The 21027-nt window shown below is 39.3% G+C and overlaps 2 protein-coding genes across 2 annotated transcripts; both read right to left on the bottom strand.

Annotated features, from left to right (window-relative positions):
* Nucleotides 1-10187: 10187 nt before the first annotated feature.
* On the bottom strand, nucleotides 10188-14113 carry LOC127655801 (C-C chemokine receptor type 5-like). Its single transcript, XM_052143780.1, has 4 exons — nucleotides 14062-14113; nucleotides 12215-12262; nucleotides 11753-11824; nucleotides 10188-11646 (listed from the first exon to the last, which is right to left on the bottom strand). Exons 1-4 carry the CDS (start codon nucleotides 14097-14099, stop codon nucleotides 10563-10565), a joined length of 1242 nt encoding a protein of 413 aa, XP_051999740.1. The 5' UTR covers nucleotides 14100-14113; the 3' UTR covers nucleotides 10188-10562.
* Nucleotides 14114-16967: 2854 nt separating this feature from the next.
* si:cabz01093077.1 (C-C chemokine receptor type 4) lies at nucleotides 16968-19918 on the bottom strand. The gene is made up of 2 exons (XM_052143783.1): nucleotides 19799-19918; nucleotides 16968-17973 (listed from the first exon to the last, which is right to left on the bottom strand). The coding sequence occupies exons 1-2, from the start codon at nucleotides 19894-19896 to the stop codon at nucleotides 16968-16970; spliced, it is 1104 nt and encodes a 367-aa protein (XP_051999743.1). The 5' UTR covers nucleotides 19897-19918.
* Between the last annotated feature and the right edge of the window lie 1109 nt (nucleotides 19919-21027).

Here is a 21027-nt window from a genome sequence, read left to right as displayed (position 1 = left end):
TCCCCCAGTGAGCCTTCTTGCACAGGTGATATGCAAGGTCAGGGAGGACGAAGAGCAATTCATTCTGGTGGCCCCCTACTGGCACACCCGGACTTGGTTCTCGGACCTCACGCTCCTCACGACAGCCCCTCCCTGGCAAATTCCCCTGAGGAAGGACCTTCTTTCTGGCACCTGCACCCAGACCTCTGGAACCTCCACGTCTGGCCCCTGGACAGGATGCGGAAGATCTAGCCGGCCTACCATCGACTGTCATATATACGATCAACCAAGCCAGAGCCCCCTCTACCAGGCATCTTTATGCCCTAAAGTGGCGTCTGTTCGTAGACTGGTGTTCTTCCCGAGCCGAAGACCCACAGAAGTGCGCGGTTAGGTCAGTGCTCGTGTTTCTACAGGAGAGGCTGGAGAGGAGGCTGTCCCCCTCCACCCTCAAGGTGTATGTCGCCGCCATCGCGGCTCACCACGACTACTGGTAGAGCGGCAAGTCTCTTGGTAAGCACGACTTCATTGTCAGGTTCCTAAAAGGTGCCCGGAGGCTGACTCCCTCCCGGCCTAACCTGTTTCCCTCCTGGGATCTCTGTTTCCCTCCTGGGACCCGTTTCCCTCCTGGGATCTAACCTGTTTCCCTCCTGTCGTCCTCTCAGGCCTCCAGAGACCCCCCTTCGAGCCGCTAGACTCAGCTGGACTCAGGGCCCTCTCTCTCAAGACCGCCCTGCTGATCGCGCTCGCCTCCATCAAGAGGGTCGGGGACCTGCAAGCGTTCTCTGTTAGCGACACTTGCCTGGAGTTCGGTCCGGCAGACACATACTTGATCCTAAGACCACGACCGGGCTATGTGCCCAAGGTTCCTACCACGCCCTTCAGAGATCAGGTATTGAACCTGCAAACGCTGCCCCGGGAGGAGGCAGACCCAGCCCTTTCGTTGCTATGTCCAGTACGTGCTTTACGTATCTATCTTGACCGCACACAGAGCACTAGACGCTCTGAGCAGCTCATTGTCTGCTTCGGGGGACAGCGGAAAGGGAACGCTGTCTCCAAACAGAGGCTTGCCCACTGGGTTGTCGACGCCATTTCATTGGCTTATCACACCCAGGCCGTGCCCCCCCCTTGCGGGTCCGAGATCACTCCACTAGGGGTGTTGCGTCCTCGTGGGCACTGGCCAGGGGCACTTCCCTAGCAGACATCTGCAGAGCAGCGGGCTGGTCAACACCTAACATTTTTTCGAGATTCTACAATCTCCGAGTTGAGTCAGTATCATCCCGTGTTTTCTCAGGTCCGAGCCCGTAGAACTCGGTAACACGCTGATGATCTGACCGGGTGAATCGCTTGCGTCTAGTGCCCTTTCCCTCAACCGAGGTAAAATAGTGCGCCTCCGTTCCCAGGAGATCCCATCTTCGGGTCGCTGGTTGACTCCTCCCTAGCCCTTTTGGGTCTGCGGTTCAGCGGAGGAACTCGCCGACCCAAGCCACTACGGGTACCCAAAGCTACCTCCTGCTCGGACTCCCCCTGTTTGTAATTCCGCGGTACTGTCCCCTCACAAGCGGACTCCCGTGTTGTACGTTATCCCCCCTCTACGAGGTTGGATCTACCACCGCGCCAACATTTCCACATAGGTCCTGACGGGCCATGTGAGGTATCTGCCACCCTTTGCCTCCCCTGCGGGGTAGGTGTAGCCACCGCAGGGTCTTCTCCGCCCTGAAAGAAGGGCTAAGACCCCCTTCCCTCAATGCGTGTAAGGGCCCCGGCCGTAGTTGCTCTATGCGAGAAACATAGAGAGAAAAGAGGCCCAGCCAGGCTGGCCCGTTCCCAGGTTGGTGGCCATCACCTTGTTCCCCCCTCCAGGGTAACGATAAGGATTCTGATGGCTTGAATGGGGCATTGGGGAAGGGTACGTGCAGTCTGATACAGTTGGTCGTCCTGCACGTAAGAATACCTGCTCGCTCCTGTATCAGCAGTTCACGTACACGGCTCAGTGCATGGCACTTTTATAAGTGGACCCCTAGTGTCGCTTCTCTGACACAATGTGGAGAGAGCGACAGAAGGGGAACATCTAGTTTACGCATGTAACCTCCGTTCCCCGATGGAGGGAACGAGACGTTGTGTCTTCCCCGCCACGTCACTGAGTCGAGCCACTGTTGTGGCCGGACCATTTCCGGCTCCTCAGAAAAATCCTGAATGAACTCCCGTATTTGCGGCGCTTAAATGCCCGTATGTCCGGGGGCGGGACATGCAAATACCGGCTGCCAACTCTCATTGGCCTTTTTTCATAGATCAGAGGTGGATATCGGCGCTCAAGAGAGACCCCTAGTGTCGCTTCTCTGACACAACGTCTTGTTCCCTCCATCGGGGAACGGAGGTTACATACGTAACCTAGATGTTCCTGCTTTTTCTTGGGGCATTTTCCCTTCAAGTGAAAAGCATGCTCAATCGGATTCAGGTCAGGTGATTGACTTGGCCATTGTATAACATTCCACTTCTTTCCCTTAAAAAACTCTTTGGTTGCTTTCGCAGTATGCTTCGGGTCATTGTCCATCTGTACTGTGAAGCGCCGTCCAATGAGTTCTGAAGCATTTGGCTGAATATGAGCAGATAATATTGCCCGAAACACTTCAGAATTCATCCTGCTGCTTTTGTCAGCAGTCACATCATCAATAAATACAAGAGAACCAGTTCCATTGGCAGCCATACATGCCCACGCCATGACACTACCACCACCATGCTTCACTGATGAGGTGGTATGCTTTGGATCATGAGCAGTTCCTTTCCTTCTCCATACTCTTCTCTTCCCATCACTCTGGTACAAGTTGATCTTTGTCTCATCTGTCCATAGAATGTTGTTCCAGAAATGTGAAGGCTTTTTTAGATGTTGTTTGGCAAATTCTAATCTGGCCTTCCTGTTTTTGAGGCTCACCAATGGTTTACATCTTGTGGTGAGCCCTCTGTATTCACTCTGGTGAAGTCTTCTCTTGATTGTTGACTTTTACGCGCATACACCTACCTCCTTGATCTGGCCAACTGTTGTGAAGGGTGTTTCCTTCACCAGGGAAATAATTCTGCTGTCAACCACCACAGTTGTTTTCCGTGGTCTTCCGGGTCTTTTGGTGTTGCTGAGCTCACCAGTGCGTTCTTTCTTTTTAAGAATGTTCCAAACAGTTGATTTGGCCACACCTAATGTTTTTGCTATTGATTTTTCAGCGTAATGATGGCTTGCTTCACTGATAGTGACAGCTCTTTGGATCTCATATTGAGAGTTGACAGCAACAGATTCCAAATGCAAATAGCACACTTGAAATGAACTCTGGACCTTTTATCTGCTCCTTGTAAATGGGATAATGAGGGAATAACACACACCTGGCCATGGAACAGCTGAGCAGCTAATTGTCCCATTACTTGTTGTAATTCCTACACCGTTCACCTGATTTGGATGTAAATACCCTCAAATTAAAGCTGAAAGTCTGCAGTTAAAGCACATCTTGTTCGTTTAATTTCAAATCCATTGTGGTGGTGTATAGAGCCAAAAAGATTAGAATTGTGTCGATGTCCCAATATTTATGGACCTGACTATATACAGTATATATACATATATATATATATATATATATATATATATATATATATATATATATATATATATATATGTGTGTGTGTGTGTGTGTATGCACAATACATCTTACAGCTACAAGAAATTAAGGAGGAATTTAGAAAGAAACCATAACCTCTTTACTGTCTGCATCATCCTTCCTACTTTCTGTCTGTTCTCGTCCAACAACAGCCAATCATGAGAGATTTGAAGAGATGCAGCCAATCAATATAGTATTTGGCCAGCAGCCAATAGCATTTGTTAACAGAAAGGATTGGGCCCCGCCCCTGAGTGTCAAAACCGACTTGTGTGCAGAAAATAACTTGCGCGTGTGCAGAAAAGAACTCATGCGTGTGCAGAAAAGAACTTGCGCATGTCTACAGTTCTGCGCGCGTGCAGAAAAGAACTTGCGCGTGTGTGGGACTTGTTAATTTGTGTGCACAATCATATTTTTTGTGCTCGAGTTTGTGATTTGCAAGTTCTGCAGGTTTAAATTTTACGTGCGAGCTGTGTCATGGTGCTCACACTGTTGAAATTCACTTGCGCTGTTATGTCCAACATTAAACGCCATAGTAGCTTGCACTCTCACGCTCCGCATCAGTTTGGTGTCATGCTCATGTGCTTAAATGATCAAATGCTACAATGAAGTTAATAATAATAAAAAAAATATTATCTGGATGTGTTAAATTGCATTGGTGTTATATGAAACGTTATTAATGATACAATAATAATTTTACAGAACATTAACCACTTTTGGTTTATGAATCATATCTCTGATGTTTTTTGCATTGTTTTATTCAATTGGCATGAAGTAATTTTGTAATTATTGAAACATTGATTTAATTGTTTAAATTAAAGTGTTTGACATAAAAGGATGACATAAGCCTTAAGTCATAAGCTTAGAAAAAGTAACCTTTGTAAAGGTAAAAAATGCTCCCATATGAGCCAATCCCTCCCCAACCCCCCATTTTCAGAAATTAATTTCAGGCCCTGAGTTTTTTATAATGCAACATTTACTTTCGGGCCACTTTTTGGCCATTCGCAGGAAAAAGCTTGGGTACCTCTGCCTTAGTGAGAACGTTATGTTCCAGCTTAAGACCTTACGCATAGCTGGTGCAGCCCTACCAAAGTAACCATGAGGCGGGGCCAAGAAGTGAGACAGGAGATCACATGGCAAACAAACCTGATGAAAGCCATGTGCTTACACTTTACACAAATGACAAGACAGAAGAGCACATGGCGAACGAACACAATCATAAGCCATGTGCTCAACACAAACACAGAACATGGATGTCAGGAGCCCTTCACCAACCAATTAACATGACTGACCAAGGTGACAGGATCCTGACAGGCTGATTTTGAACAATTCAAGGATATATATTGTATATTGCACTGCAGGTGTGCGAAGTTAGAAAATACATAATCAAAGAGACTAATGAATTTCAACCAAATTTTTGCTTTTTATTTTTAGTTAATTTTGAGAGTTTTTGACATTGTTTTTTTCCAACAAAGGGCAAATGTGTGTGTGTGTGTGTGTGTGTGTGTGTGTGTGTGTGTGTGTGTGTGTGCTCTCTCTCTCTCTCTTCTCTCTCTCACTCTTACTCTCTGTCTCTTTCTTTCTAAAGCACATAACTGGTAAACTGGTAATCAGAAGGTCGTTGGTTCGATCACCACAGCCACCACCATTGTGTCCTTGAGCAAGGCACTTAACTCCAGGTTGCTTCGGGGGGATTGTCCCTGTAATAATAGCTCTGTAAGTCGCTTTGGATAAAAGCGTCTGCCAAATGCATACAATTTTTTTTTTTTGTAAGTCCTGCGTCTCAATAACCTGACACATACCTGATGTTTAAACTGGTTAGTGAAACCAAACCATCATAACCACAAATGATTCCATTACAAAGGCCATATTATTACTCATGATGACATTATGTTTGAGTCTATGCATAGTCTGCTCAGCATGAAAGAAACATAGTTGAGCACAGTTTTAATCACTTTTTTTGCTGCAGTAATGGTTGGTGGTCTGTGGTTAAACTTGTGTCCCGGTTTCCATGTTTGTAGCTCTACATAAGCGTGTCTCTACATGTCTTGTTTAGTGCCTATTTTGCAAGTGATGTGTTAAAATATGGATAACATTCACTATAATTTGAACATCATTCATTGACAACTGTGTTGGGAAATTTGGCATGTCCTACAAGCTTATTATAATTTAAAGAAGATAAACTACAGTAAAGCACAGGGACATTTTTTAACCTTTTATCAGCACACATATACTGTACATGCATATGCATAATGCATATTGTGTTGCATCAATGTACTAGGCTACAGAGCATTTTAAAAAAACGTATTTACATAACACAGCACTTGTTGAAGTTTCTCAAAGTTGTCATTTAAAAAAGAATACCATGTTACTAAATCATTACGTACTCTAATAAAACAACATAGTAATGCTATGGTACTTTGTGCTTTTATGTACGTTAGAGTCTTGATACTCTTTGGTTGGAATTCAAAAGCTGCACATGCAAGTGTTGAACTTTCTGTAATACAGACCTTCTTCACTGGCAAACAATTTGATTACAGAACAATTTCCATTTCTTACAGCACTTTGTTTGTGTTTGTGTCTAATTCGCTGTTTAGAGCTTTAATATTTGCTGTGATCTCCCATTCACTCCCATTCACCGCTGTCGAAGTTGCAAATGTTTACTTCCACGTTCCAAAACCTGGAGTGTGAAAAAGGTCTATTGCAATGATTGACAAGTGATAACCATAGCAACAGTGCAGCATCTCATGCCTGTGAACAAGACACATGATTGCCACCAGTTTAACCCGTTTTGTATTTGCTGTTTTTGCGCAAAGAGATTACGCACCAGGCACCATAGATGTATTATCATCCGGCAATGTTTGTTAGCTGCCGTTAACAGAATCACCATCTTTTGTTTAAGTGTTTACACATGATGCCTATGCAGTACGTATGCAGTGCAGATGCGGTGTGTAGGCATAGTAGAAGCAGTGCGCACTTGATTGTGCGTTCACATAAGATGCATTTGCAGTGCGCAACTGAACCGCAGCTTCTGTATACCACAAATGCAACAATGGCTTAATAGTTCACCATTGGGGATAGTTGTGGGGTGTGCCTTTGGCATTCTATCATCCAGACGGAGAGTACTCCATACAAGGATGAATGTGTAGCCAAATGCTTACTCTGTGGTCACTGCAGCATGCATCCTGCACAATTGCCTCCTAAATCCATCAGAGAACCAAAGGTGGCTGGATGAGGCGGAAGAAAGATGGGAAGTGCTACCACCTATGAAAAACATGGGTGGAAATAAGGGATGCAGCAAAGCCTATGATGTGCTTGAGATTTATAGTGAAATTGCTACATTTCTATCGTGTCAATACTTGTCCATTTTGACCATGAACAATGAGCTATCATTTTAATTCAGAACATGCAGCACAGCAAAAGTAGACTCATAGCGGAAACTATCGCTGCACTGCTGCACCCGCGAGTGGCCTGAATGCTCTAACCTGTTAACATGGGCACTGAAAAAATATGTATTGCACACACATCATGTGTAAAACGAGCATAAGCTGCTGCTATTAAACAGTGCATGTGCTCTTGCTGGACTGTAACAAAGTCCTTCTAGCAAGTCAGTCCACTGTCGGCCATCTTGGGAATGCTCTCAGGAAGCTATTTTCAGTCTTGCCAGTGCAGCTCCTATCTACTTGAACGGGGGAACACCGAAATCTCAAAAACAGTTGGTCAAGGTTACGATCAAAGAACATATTTCAAATCAGCAATAAAATCTGACAGTACTAGACTCATAAATTATGATTCTATTAGATTAAGAAACAAAAATTTCCCTGCTTGTACTAATGCAAACAACTAATGCGCATGCACGTTCTAGAGTTGATTGACAGGTGATGTCTGTATCTAAAAGGTGATTGGCTCTTTATCTAAAGGGGTCCCTGTTGCTGCATCCTCCATATTCTTCCTGTCAACATTCTTGTGAAGGCGCGTATGAAAACACGATCATGTGTTTTGCACATTAGAGAAGAACATCGGGATCGATTTAAAAATAATATTTTTTCAATTAAATAAGGCATTTGTGATCAAAAAAATATTTTGTTGTAAGCAGGGTTGGACATTAACATCCGCCAAATGCGGGTAGAAATCAGATGTGGCTAGTCACTCTTACTAGCCACATAGGTGGGTAACCGTAGCTTAAGCAAATTTTATTGTATTAATCTTGTGTTCAGCACTTCATAAGCAGTAAATATTCTTCTCACATACTGTATGGCACGCGGATCTGTGCAGAGCGAATAAAGCATGCTTTCACACAAACCGCCGCAACGCACATTAGCATGCTCCAGAGATAAGATCAACAGAGCTCTGAGACAGTGTAGAGCGAAACTTGCGTGATTCAGTCAGGCTTTACATGATATCGCGTTGGCCAGCAGAGACCTGAGACCATAAAACTTATGTGACCCATTTTAATTCTAAAGAGAACGTTCTAGTTTTAAGCTCTATATGGAGGAATTTGAACCTCTCAAACTGCTAGACCGCCCTGACATTAACAGCACAGAAATGTAAGCACAGCGTAGTTCCAGCGGGAAGACAAGCAGCTGTACATCATTGCACCATTAGCTGGGTAATTCCCAGCCAATCACACGTAAGCTGTTGCTTTTTAAGTCTGCACACAATCTATCACATTGCTTTTTCAGTGTGCTAACACGGCAACCTCCACCACCCCACCACCAGTTGAGTCCCGTCCTGCACGGGGGTAGGCTCCTCGCCCCTGCCTGCTATCTCCGGCAGGATATGACGGTTCCGAGTACAACATCTTTGGCCCGCCAGACGGGGCCTATGCCAAAGAGAGACATTACTTTTCTGTTTTATATTCATAAATGTCATCTTAAATCTCACTCAAGTCTGCAAGTCTTCCTAATAGAAGTAAAGTGACAACTGTGTGAAATGCATTAACATCAACTACCAGGTTTATAAAATGCACATCAACATCCAAACTAAAATGTATTGAACGCAGTAACACTAAATGGTGTCTGGTATAGATGCATATTAAAATGATTAGGGTGTGTCTTTAAGACTTCATTTTTATTATTAATAATTGTTCTGTCATTCACTTAACTTTATTTTGATCCAAACCTGTAGTACTTTTTTCTTCCATGAATGAAAAAATGTATAATGTATTTTTCCATTTGTGTATAAATATGCATTGAAATAGAATGGTGACTGAGCTTAATCCACCCAGTATCACCTTTTGTATTATAAGTTGTAGTTAAAGGTTTATAAATGTTTAGGCCATTAGTTTTTCATATCAAATACTAGCCTATAGTTTATTTTTTAGTAGACTATCTACATTAGCCTAACCACAATATTGTGGAGCCATTCATGGTCTGACCTGTGGTTATGGCCTTTATTATTACAAATGCCACTGATAAAAAATGCAAGAACATTGTTAAAATTTCATGAAGGCAAGTACAATTTAGAAAAGTTAAAGGGGTTAAAATCTTTTTTCCCCCTTGTTCTATCCTACTGCTGTTCTTACTGGCCATGTTTGCCTTTGGATATTCTAAAGGTGACTTTAAATAAATTTTGCTTATGCAAATTGTTAATTTACCCAACACTTTGTTTAAATTTCCTTTTAATGCTAGATAATATATTTTATAGATGTCACTTCGTGTCCCTTGGATATCATTTCCTGAGGTAAATGTGCTTAAAAAAGATCATATTTGATCTTGACCCATTAATTATAGATTTATCGCATATCGCTGTTGCATTATCCAAGTTTATCGCTTATCACATCTTTCCTCCTAACTGTGAAGTCATAGTCATGGAAAACCTGGAAATATCAGGGAATTAAAGAATTGTGATTTCCAGGCCTGGAAAAGTAATGGAAATTAATAAAATCATTGGAATTTTTCATAGTTAATATATTTGTATTAATTATGCTCTGTCCTAAAATATTTAATCAGGGTGATAAAAGTATTTTGTTTTAAAAGTAAGAATTAAAATTCTACACAGAGACTCTAATTAATGAATCATTTGGCTAACATGAACTGTCCGAAAGAACCAATTAACTAGAATGAATCAGACTTTCAGACTACATATATGAGTAGAGACAGTTTAAGGGAACGCATTGAGCTTGTATGAATGGCTGAAAAGCTGCACGTGCAATAGTTTTACTTCCAACAATTATCACTCTACAATGTAAGTCACACACTTATATATGTTTATGTAATTAATTTATTTAATTCATAATTTTATTTTTTATTTAGTCATAATTTTAGCAAGCAAATACTTAAGTTAAGTATTAAGTAAAAGTTAAGTTAAAATAAAATAGATAAAAGTCAATATTTTATAGACAGCAAAAACAACTTCCAAACCTTGTGAAAAAAGCATGCAACAATAATGTTTAAGCTGTTTTGTGGTAGTAATATAATATGAATCACACACACACACACACACACACACACATATTAATATATAAAAATCTAACAAAAATCTATATAAAATAAATGGCCAAATTAAAAATGTATATAAACTTTCACAAATAACAGAATTTTATGTGTTTTGTTGTTGTGTTCTGGTTGTTTTATTGCGAGCATTCCCATGTTCAAAACCTGCCCACATAAAATTTTTGGAAAGGTTCTCTGTTACTTTTTTTGTAAAACATTTTTTCATTCTTAAAATTTTTAGCAGAAAGAAATAGTAAAAGTTTGAACATGCTGGTGCAACATATGTATGCATTTTACTAGGTGCTCCTTTAATTAACCAAGCAAAATTGTAACTGTAGATTTACGTATATTAGAAATGGGGCACATGTGATCACATTGCTGATCACATGTTGTGATTTCATTAGAGCAGAGACCAGGCCATAAATAATTGCTAAAGTACACTGTGCTGCACCATGCAAATCAATCCTTACTTGATGGTTATTTGTCTGTACTCCCTACCCTGATTATTTTCCATTCACACTGCCGTTGAAGCTTTTTCCTCCAGACTTGTGGTCTGTGAATAAACAGAACCTGTGGCCTGTGTAAAGTAACTCTTCATGAACCGTAGTCTGCTGCAGGGTGTCTTGTACAGAAGTCTGAATAGATGCCTTCTAAACTTCTCTCCCACAAACACATAGAGAATGGGATTCAGACAACTGTGTAAGTAAGCCACAGCCTCTGTAAACTGCAGACTAAGAGTGATTCTTTTGCTGTTTTCACATGAGTGTCCAATGAGATTTTTAAGCTCTAAAGCTTTCACAAAAGCTGCAACATTGTACGGAGCCCAACAGATGAAGAAGACAACCATCACCATGATGACAAGGCGCACAGCATGCTTTCTGGAAGAACGAGCTGTGTGGAGTCTGTTCAGAATCATTGAGTAACTAAATCCAGTTACAATGAGTGGGAGAATTAAGCCTAAAATGTTCATCTTAAAGATACCAAAAGTCTTTGAAGAATGGTTAGAATTTGTATCATCTGTGGGATAAGCTGTACAGAGTGTTTCTGTTTTATTGTAATAACTGATTTTCAGGTACATCAGCTCCGGAAAGGATGATAAAACAGCAAAGATCCAGATGACCACACTGGCTAAGATCCCATATGTTCTGGTTCTTACTCTCAAAGCAAACACAGCATGAACTACAGCTAAGTATCTATCAACACTCATGAGTACAATGAAGAAAATCCCACTGTAGAATCCAATGTGGTAGGCGCTGAGGACAATAGTGCACATGAACCCTCCAAAGATCCACTGGTGTGTGGCATAGTGTGCCAGGAAGGGGAGGGAGGAGACCAGCAGCAGGTCAGCTAAAGCCAGGTTCAGGAGACAGACGTCTGTCATACTTCTCATCTTCACACCCATCAAGAGCACCCAGACCACCAGCATGTTACCCAGAAAACCCACCATGAAAAACAGGGCGTATAAGATGGGGAGGATGCTTGATGCATGATCTCCAAAAGCACAGGGAGAGAATGCAGATGGATCCATACTTTCAAAGTAATCACCATAGTCATATGGTGTAACAGCATGTATTTCATCATCTAATGTCCTATTCACACTTTTGAGAAGAATATAAAGAAAAAAGCAAAGCGACACTTTAAATATTGACTAACAAAGATGATTTTAATGTACTTTGATCATATGAACATATGATGTGACCTAACCTGGGTGATGTAGGAGTCAGGTGTAGGGTACTGATGGTTACCATCCCTGTGCTTGAAGGAAGTACAGTGGTCCTGTTCATGACAACAACAAGAAGATCAAAGAAATGTATTAATTAGTGCAGACTGTATACATCTTTAATGAACATACTGTAGTTGAAAGTAGGAACTATACGTCTGTACTATCAAGAAAAACACTCTGGTCAGGTGTATTGCAGTAATGGCCATCAGTCATGGTGTCCAGAAATTATAACTATAAGCAAGCCATTCCTATGTAGATTCTCTAAAAGTATAAACACTGTTGTACTGTGCCACTATCGAAACGTTGCTGTTTGTTTGAGCGGCCAATGGTGTGAGTTTTACTGGGACTATTTTAGCCGATTACTTGAAGACTGAATTAGTGTTTTCCTTTAATGCTCTGCTTTACCTAATAGAAATATTTTATGGAATGATATTTGGTCTTACCTCAATAGGAAATCAGAAGAATTCATAATCGAACCAGAGGTGTTAGAACTGTGTGGAAGACAAAACAAAGTTTAATAATAATGCTGCTAATAGACCATCTTTAAAGCATTAGGAAGACATTAATATCATTACGTGTGGCTGATCGAGCATTAGTGATTTGTAGAAAAATCTGAATTAATGTATTAGTATTAGCATAATGCTCAAATTCTACAGAAGAAGAGTAGTGTTCATGCACCATCTGATTGCTCACAAAAATAGCAAAAGCTGACAAATAAAAAGCCAGTTCCAACCTGATAGATTGGCTTTACACAAGTGGCTTTAGGGTACAAGGAATTTTATCAGTGTTCAGAAAAAAGTTGTTGTGACAGGGCGTAGGGCGGGGCCGGGTCGTGATCATACACACCTGGTCCCTTATCAGGCTAAACAAGCCTTCGAGAGGAATAAAGGTCGACTGCGGAGGATTGTGCAGGAGAGAGAGATAGTTTACGGACATGTCCGTCATGTGTGTGTTTGTTTAAGTTTATAATTTATCAAACTATTATTTATATTGTCAAGCCGGTTCTCGCCTCCTCCTTTCCACTGACTTCTTTACACTGGTGCCGAAATCCGGGAAGGAGGAGGGATACACCGTAGTAGAGTTCTCGCCACTACCATCCACCCCAACGGAGCAGCCGCGGCCATCTGCCGGGGGACGAGGAGCCCAGCCGCCTGGAAGAGGACGACGGCCACCGACCGCGAGCGGCGATAGGCGTTCCGTCCGCCAGGGGCTGGAGGTCTGCCTCCGATCTGCCCGGAGAGGCGCGGCTGTCGTCCGTTAGAGGGTGGAGGAGTGGCCTAGGAACTAGCTACGGCATATCGGAGAACTGGCGAGTAAGAGTTTTTTTGTTTTTTTCATCTCTCTCTCCTCTCTCTCTCTCTCTCTCTCACTGTCGCTCTGCGTTGGCCTTTTCCCTCTCTTTTAAATTTTACAGTGTTTTTTTGGGGGGGTACTACACTGTTACAGGAAGTACCCCCCAAGTTTAATTATTTCTGTTTCCCTCCCCTTGTCCCCTCCCTTTTATATTTTTTATACATTTGCAAAGATTTCAAACAAACTTATTTCACATTGTCATTATGGGGTATTATTTGTAAAATGTTGAGGAAAATAATGAATTTGATCCATTTTGGAATAAGGCTGTAACGTAAAATGCACTCTATGTAGTTACACAATAAGTACATTGTATTGTATGTAATGTTAGTACATAGTAGTTACATAGTAACATAGTTAAAGAAACCTAATATATAGTGGGACCTAAAAGTGTACTTTTGTCATTTATAGTATAGTAAAAGTCTTGTTTTGTTTTTATTTGAACTTTCCATGCATACATATCAACACAGATTAAGACTTATTAACACTTATTCTGGTTGAAAAATATTATGATGTTCTATTATATTTCAATTTCAATTGAAATGTTACTAACCTACTAATGATAATAATTATTATCATCATCTTCATCAGAATAAGATGAATCACTTTCTGTTTCTTTTCTTTCTGTAGTAACTTTAAAGCACTGTTACATCTTTAACCTACAACAAAAATATGGCTTCTTGTACTGGCAAACCACATATGACATTCAGGTTTATTTTGCAACACTTAATGTTTCCAACAGCTGATTTACCAATTTAAGAGACCAAGTGTCGCTATGGGAAGTGTGAAACCATACTCCTCAGGTTTTTGCCATAAAAATAGGGGTTACTGTGCTCTCCTAGAATATTCATTCCAATTTTTATCAATTAACTCATTTAGTATATATTTGAGTAGTATTTAAAGAAAACGTAAAATCAATTAGTATATCAGGAATACTCACACAAGTGTGATAAATGGAGTTGCCCTCTGACCACCCATACCAGGATAGGAGGTTGCGATGAGAAGAGATAAAATTGTTTGTGATCAGCCAAGCTAAATTAGATCTAATCTAGACAGCTTTTTGGGGCATTGGTTTGACACTTCCTTTGGGTAAATGTAGGTATGGTCTTTGCAGCTGCAGATCTAGTTTGAAAGGGGATTAACTCAATAGCAATGACATGATTGGCTCCCATCATGCTTTGAAAAGTATCGTGGAAATTAATTGAGTAAACCAATGTTCTTTTTATCTGAAAGGAAAGCGTATTGGTGCAGTATTGCGATATAAATGTAGTGCTATAATGATTTGTACAATATATTCTGGAACTAAACATCTTAAAAACATATCCAACATTACATGGGTTGTCAGAACAGCTGAGCAATGGTGTTAGCTTTTCACACTTTGCACACACCCAACCACAAAAAGGTGCATACACTAAACAGACTTTTTTTTATTAGCCTCTAGTATTCTCCAAGTACTGTGTCATTACTTGATTTCATATCTGACATTTGAATTAGTTACAATTAAACGATGGTGCAGATTGAGGTGATGGTTAACCGTAGCTATTTTGTAGGTGTTTGCTTGACTTCCATGAGTTCAACAGTTTTTTTGCAGCACAATCCTCTATACGTTCTTCTCCCTCTTTACATCTGACAGTTTTAAATAATGTCCTAACAATACACTGGAACTGCAGATCTCTTAAGTACAGCAAGGTAATGCAGCTGGCAAAGACGATATTTTTAAGTTACACTGTCCTCACTTCTCTTTCTTGCATCTTGTCCTAGCATGCAAAGATGATGGTGCTACAGTAGGATGAAAGGAAAGGAAATGAGTATGCACAAGCATTGTTTTAGATACTAAAACATCCCTCTGGAGATGTTCTAGACACTCTTTCAGTTCTCTGACATTATTTTAGTTTGTGCAAGAACTCTAAATAACTCTAGAAACTGTCAACAGTTTTAACTGTCAACAAGCATTATTTTAGTAACTGACTTACCTGCTTGACTAATTTACATAAATTGTCTTGGTGAAGTTTAGTGTACCATTGTAGCAGGGTTGTGTAGGATTTTGATGTATTTTGCATAAATACTCTTTACATTTCCCTCAGGACGTTGCATTGTTGTCACTGAATGTGGTCGTAACCACACAATTTGCATGGAGATAAAATCCCATGTACCTCATTATGAGGAAGTGGTTGTATGTAATTACAATCGTCCAATCAAAGAAATCAATGAATGGACTTGTGTGTCTTGCATTATGGATACATCACGAGTTGCATCGGATACTGGAGGAAACTAAAACAAAATGATTATTTTGATAGATATATTTGATACATTTATTATGAAGATATTTAGATATTTATTCTTTTACTTCCTTGAAGTAACATCATGTCAGCACTCTTAATGTACCGTGTTTGCATCAGAGACAACGTACACAGGAAATCAGTCTCTCTGCAATGTATCACTCTTTAGTGCTTCAGAAACTTGTGGCTTTCTGTTATACCTTTAAAGACAAAGTCAAAGGTTAGGGTAAAGTGACGCATTTGAATATTTTGCTCCCAAAAATTTTTTTAACACAAGCTTTTTCAACATTATTAGTTACACTAGGAGGCTATATGCAGAGTCAGTTATCTGTTTTTAATAAATATATTAAAAAAATGTTTTATTTTTAAAATCAACCATGACGACTGATTAGTTATTAGTGTTAACTGAATATGTGACTATAGTATTATGCCTTTTGTTTTAGGGAGGGCTTGTGTGGTAAAATGTAGCATTACAACATAATTTAGAAACAGAAGTTTGTGGTTTAATTGTTTATTTACATGTTGATTAATTTCTTGATATACTGTATTCACATTTCCGTGTTTGAAATAAGTAGTGACAGACATTATGAATGTAATAAGGAAAGACATAAGAACAATCATAGCTGCATTCAATTTGCATTCTTTACTAAAGTACACTTATTATTGACACATCCTTCCTTCACAATGAACACTTTAGTAGGAACACCTGTACATGTACTTATTCATGTGATTATCTAATCAGACAGTCCTTTGGAAGCAGTGCATAAAATCACACAGATACGGGTCAGGAGATTCAGTTAATGTTCACATCAACCATCAGAATGGGGGAAAAAATGTGATCTCAGTGGCTTCAAACATGGCATGATTTTTGGTTCCAGATGGGCTGGTTTGAGTATTTCTGTAACTGCTGATCTCCTGGGATTTTCACACACAACCGTGTCTAGAGTTTACTCAGAACAGTGCCAAAAACAAGAAACATCCAGTGAAGGGCAGTTCTTGTTGATGACGAGAGAGGACAATTGAGAATGGCCAGACTGGTTCGAGCTGACAGAAAGGCTATGGTGACTCAGATAACCCGTCTGTAAAATTGTAGTGAGCAGAACAGCATCTGAGAATGCACATGTCGAACCTTGAGGCGGATGGGCTACAACAGCAGAAAACCATGTTGGATACTTTATTAAGACCATAGCATGTCTTTGTGGTTGTTCCTTTGAAGTGTGTGGTTAAGGGTTGTCTTTGTTGCTGACACATGTGGTTATTGTCTATGTTGCACAGATCCTGTGCTGAATGTTTTTTTCATGGTTGGGTGATTATGGCTTTAACATACTGAGGAAAAGAAGTGTGAAGCTGGTATATACATCAACAAATATGGAAAGTATGTTTAAATGGTCAAATTAAAGTAATTTAATGCATCAATTTAGTTTCATATGTCATCGATTAACAACCTTAATTGTCTTTAAAGATCCATAAGTTATTGTTAAGATAATTTTGCCTATGGAAAAAATGACCCGACTGTTGTGCTATTTTGCTTTGGTGGATCATTTAAAAAAATCAATATATCCATTCCTTAAAAAGCTGTGTTGGAGGTTTCATTGTCTGAAACTTTTGAATGAATTGATGTAGCTTGGTAGACCTTAATACATGAAAGATATCTTGAAAACGCGTTTGTTAGGCTTTTCCGGAACTTCTCTCCAACAAAAGCATAAATCAATGGATTTACACAGCAGTGCATCAGTGCGATTTTCTCAGTCAAGCCCATGGCCATGTTGATGTGATGTGAAGCCTCACAGCTACTTAGAATATTAAACTCCTGCAATGTTTTCAGAAACACCACCACATTATAGGGCACCCAGAATACCACAAACACGGCAACAATGGCAAAGATGAGTTTTATAGCCCGATCCTTTTTTGAGTTTTTGGTCTTCTGCACAACCAAGAGGACCCTAAAGTAGCAGTAGGCTATAATCGGCAAAGAAATGAAAAGCCCAACTGTATTTTCACCAAAGTTACGGAAAAGCTTCCACATCCGGGCAGTGCCTTCAGGATAAACTCTCTGGCAGTTGGTAATGTTATCCTCCGTGACCATTGCTGCAAATACTGCCTCGGGGAGGGCAGCACAGATCGAAACCACCCATATAATGACACTCACCACAACTCCATAACGCAGCATCTTTGCACCCAGCACCGCCACGGCGTGTACGATAACCAGATAGCGATCCACACTCATCAAGGTCACAAACAGGATGCCACTGTAAAATCCCACTTGGTATCCACCTGCCATAGCACGACATACTGCATTGGCTCTAAAGTAGTGACCCTGGGCATAGAGAGCCCAGAAAGGCAGAGAAAGGACCATTAATAGGTCTGATAGAGCCAGATTCAGAAGGCAGACATTGGTCATGTTTTTCAGATGCATGACTTTCAGGAGGACCCATATGATAGTGATATTTCCAATGAGGCCCAGCGCAAAGACCATAAAGAAAATGACAGCCTTTAAATCTGAGTATAGGTGCGAATCTTCAGTAATGCATGGGCCATCGAGTCCGTAATCATAGTTCAGTGTTGTATCCATTCTGTAACAAATAGTAAATGTTATTTAGAGAGATAAATAAAAACAATAGCAAGTTTATATGGAATGTTTTAATACAGTTGATGATACTGCTTAATGAAACCACAAGGGAAACTGCAAAACTGTGACATTGAGAGGTAAAAACATGCAACAATAAGATGGTGTCAAGTTATGATGCATTCATTAACATATCTATCAGTGGGAACCTTATCAACTTATGGAAAGTGAGAGTCATGAGATACATGCTGATTACTTTTTATATTGATCATTCATAGTAACAAAGTGTGGCATGTAGACTTACATTTCCATTTAATCATGAGATATTTGAGTGCTTTATGGTTAGTGTTGAGTGTATGGCAGATGCACTCTCAACAGGATGCAATATCGTTATTATGGCAAATTGATGGAGTGCATAAGACTTACATTGTTACTTAAGTTTTTGTACTGTAACTCTGATAATAAATGCTGGTAATGCTTTACAATACATTTCTATTAACATTAATTAATACATAAGGTATCAAGAACCAACAATGAACAAAATTGCTTTACCATATTTCTTAATCTTGTCTAATGTTAATTTAGAAATATGTTACTGTTCATTGTTAGTTCATATTGCAGTAACTAATGTTAACGTAAAAAACTTTTAATGTTAAGAGTTTGTTGTAATCTGATTGAAAAGTAATTAGTAACTGTAATCTAAGTACTTTTAGGTACTTTAGGTACATACATTTCTTAATTCTTGTAATCAGATTATATTTAATGACTTTCAATTAAGTTAATTACTTGGGTAAAACATATTTCTGAAAAAGAAAATAGAATTATCAATAAAAAAAAAATGGATTATGTGAATATGCCCAATAATGAACAAGAAGAAAATATAGACGTTATTTTGAAATCGTTGAGTGGAAAAACAAAAACTTTTGTGTGAATAGTGATTTAGAAAGTAAGTAAAGTAATTAATAATCTCACTAATTTTCCTATGAAGTCATTTGTAAAGTAATCTGATTACAATATTAATAAGATTAATAAGTAATTGTTAGTGTGTTACTTTTTTGAATAATTAAAAAATATATATTTATACCTTTATTTTACGAAGTTATTCTCTTGAGATTGAAATCCCTTTTCTGAAAGAGACCTAGCCAAAATGGCAGCATAAAACAATGTAACAATTAACGTAATCAAAGTACACATGTAAAAACAAGAACAAAAATACTGTAGATAAAACAAATAAAATAAATTATGCTAACTGTTCATATAAACACTGACACTAGCCAAAGTTGCTAAGCATTGTTGTAAAAGTATGTTCATCGTCAGTTCATGTTAACGATTGTGTTAACATATAAACATTATTTTTATCCTAAGTGTTATCTAAATATTTGTCAAGAAGGCATGGCACTTTATTAAGGCTTCTATTATTTTGAATGCAAAAAAATTTCACAGTGAAAATTGTTTGAAGAGCCAATTACTAAACCTCACAGCTTGCAGATTGCAGTGTTTTCAAATATCAGTACAAACAGAAGGTCGCAACATGCTGATTAACCATGTGCCCCTGAAACATCCCACCGCAATCCCACTACTGTCAACAGATCTCAGCTGCTATTTTTGTGAAATGAAAAGAGTCCTACACCACATGTTCCACTACCGTGTAAAACATTTTTTGTATTTAACCTCAAAATTGCTTTAACAACTTTTACATTTTATCTACTGGGCACATACTAAGGCGCATTGTTTATATTTCAGGACTGGTCTCTCTTTAATCTATTAAAATATGTCATTTCTTAAATAAAACATGAAGTAAAGTCAATCTAGTTAATGAAAATTCTGATTACCTTTCTGTATGCCCATCATCCATGATAAATTGTTGATGTGAGATGTTGACACTTACACTTGTTGAGACTTGATGTATATGTTCATGGATGTGAGGCATTTAACCTTGTTTCTGTGCATTTGTATTCAGCCAATTTCCTGTAAAACGAAGCCTTGTGTGAGAGTTTGCTTTTGTGCATTTTTGTATCTTGCAAGTTGTAGGTAAGCTGTGAACATGCTTCCTGTCACTGTACTGAGGTTAGCAGGTCTGGATGCACAAAGGAAATTCCCATGGAGAAGATAAAACAGTAAATCTGAGTCATCAAACACTTTGCCGGCTATTGAATGCATGCTAATAACTACCCCCACCCACAGCAAATGCCTTTATATTACAGTATATAGAGATATCGTCAGAAACCAAAGTCATACCAATGAACACTATGAAGAATAATATCTGTGATCTTTCAACCTTTAACAGTGAGTCAGTTTTCAAAAAACTTTTGAAATTGAAATATGGGTTTGTTACAAGAATCAAACTTTATAGGTTTTAAAGAACCCATGAAATAAAAATGTAAAAAAAAATAATAATTTCTAGTCAATGTCTATTAACTTTGTGGCCATCTATATTCTAGTGTTCTCCAAAAAGTTGAAAAAAGTAACTTTAAGCAGACATTTAACTTTTACAGTCTTTCTCTTCCAGAAAAAACTACATTCCATGTTCAATACAAGTTAAGCTATATCGACAGCATTTGTGGCATAATATTGAATAACACACAAATGTATTTTGACTCATCCCTCCTTTTCTTTAAAAAAAATGCAAAAATCAAGGTGACAGTGAGGCACTTACAATGGAAGTGAATGGGGGCCAATTTGTGAATGTTAAAATGCTCACTGATTTCAAAATCTGTAAGACAAACAATATGCATGTGTTACGTGCTGCAGCGTATTTTGATTGTGTTTTATTTTCTCTCATTCATCTTTACTGTCATGATTCTTAGGTTCAGTGATTGGTTATTCATCTTGTCAATCTTCATTAGTCTACGTGACAACACCCCCCTCAAGGAACCAATTCGGACTCTCCTTCTCTCTATAAAACCTGGAAGTGACAAGAGGAAGGGGGCTTGATTATCTCTCGTTTGTCTTCGGACTTGTAATAGCTACCTGTTTGATGTATTAGTGAGACAATCATTTTGTTGTTTAAGCTGTATTCCGTAATGGTTAGGGCTCCCTCCACTTGGAACAAATCTGGGTA

Source organism: Xyrauchen texanus, chromosome 15, assembly GCF_025860055.1.
Source record: "Xyrauchen texanus isolate HMW12.3.18 chromosome 15, RBS_HiC_50CHRs, whole genome shotgun sequence".
Classification (NCBI taxonomy): domain Eukaryota; kingdom Metazoa; phylum Chordata; class Actinopteri; order Cypriniformes; family Catostomidae; genus Xyrauchen; species Xyrauchen texanus.
The sequence above is the reverse complement of the archived record's forward strand: the minus strand, read 5'-3'. Positions and strand labels throughout refer to the sequence as shown.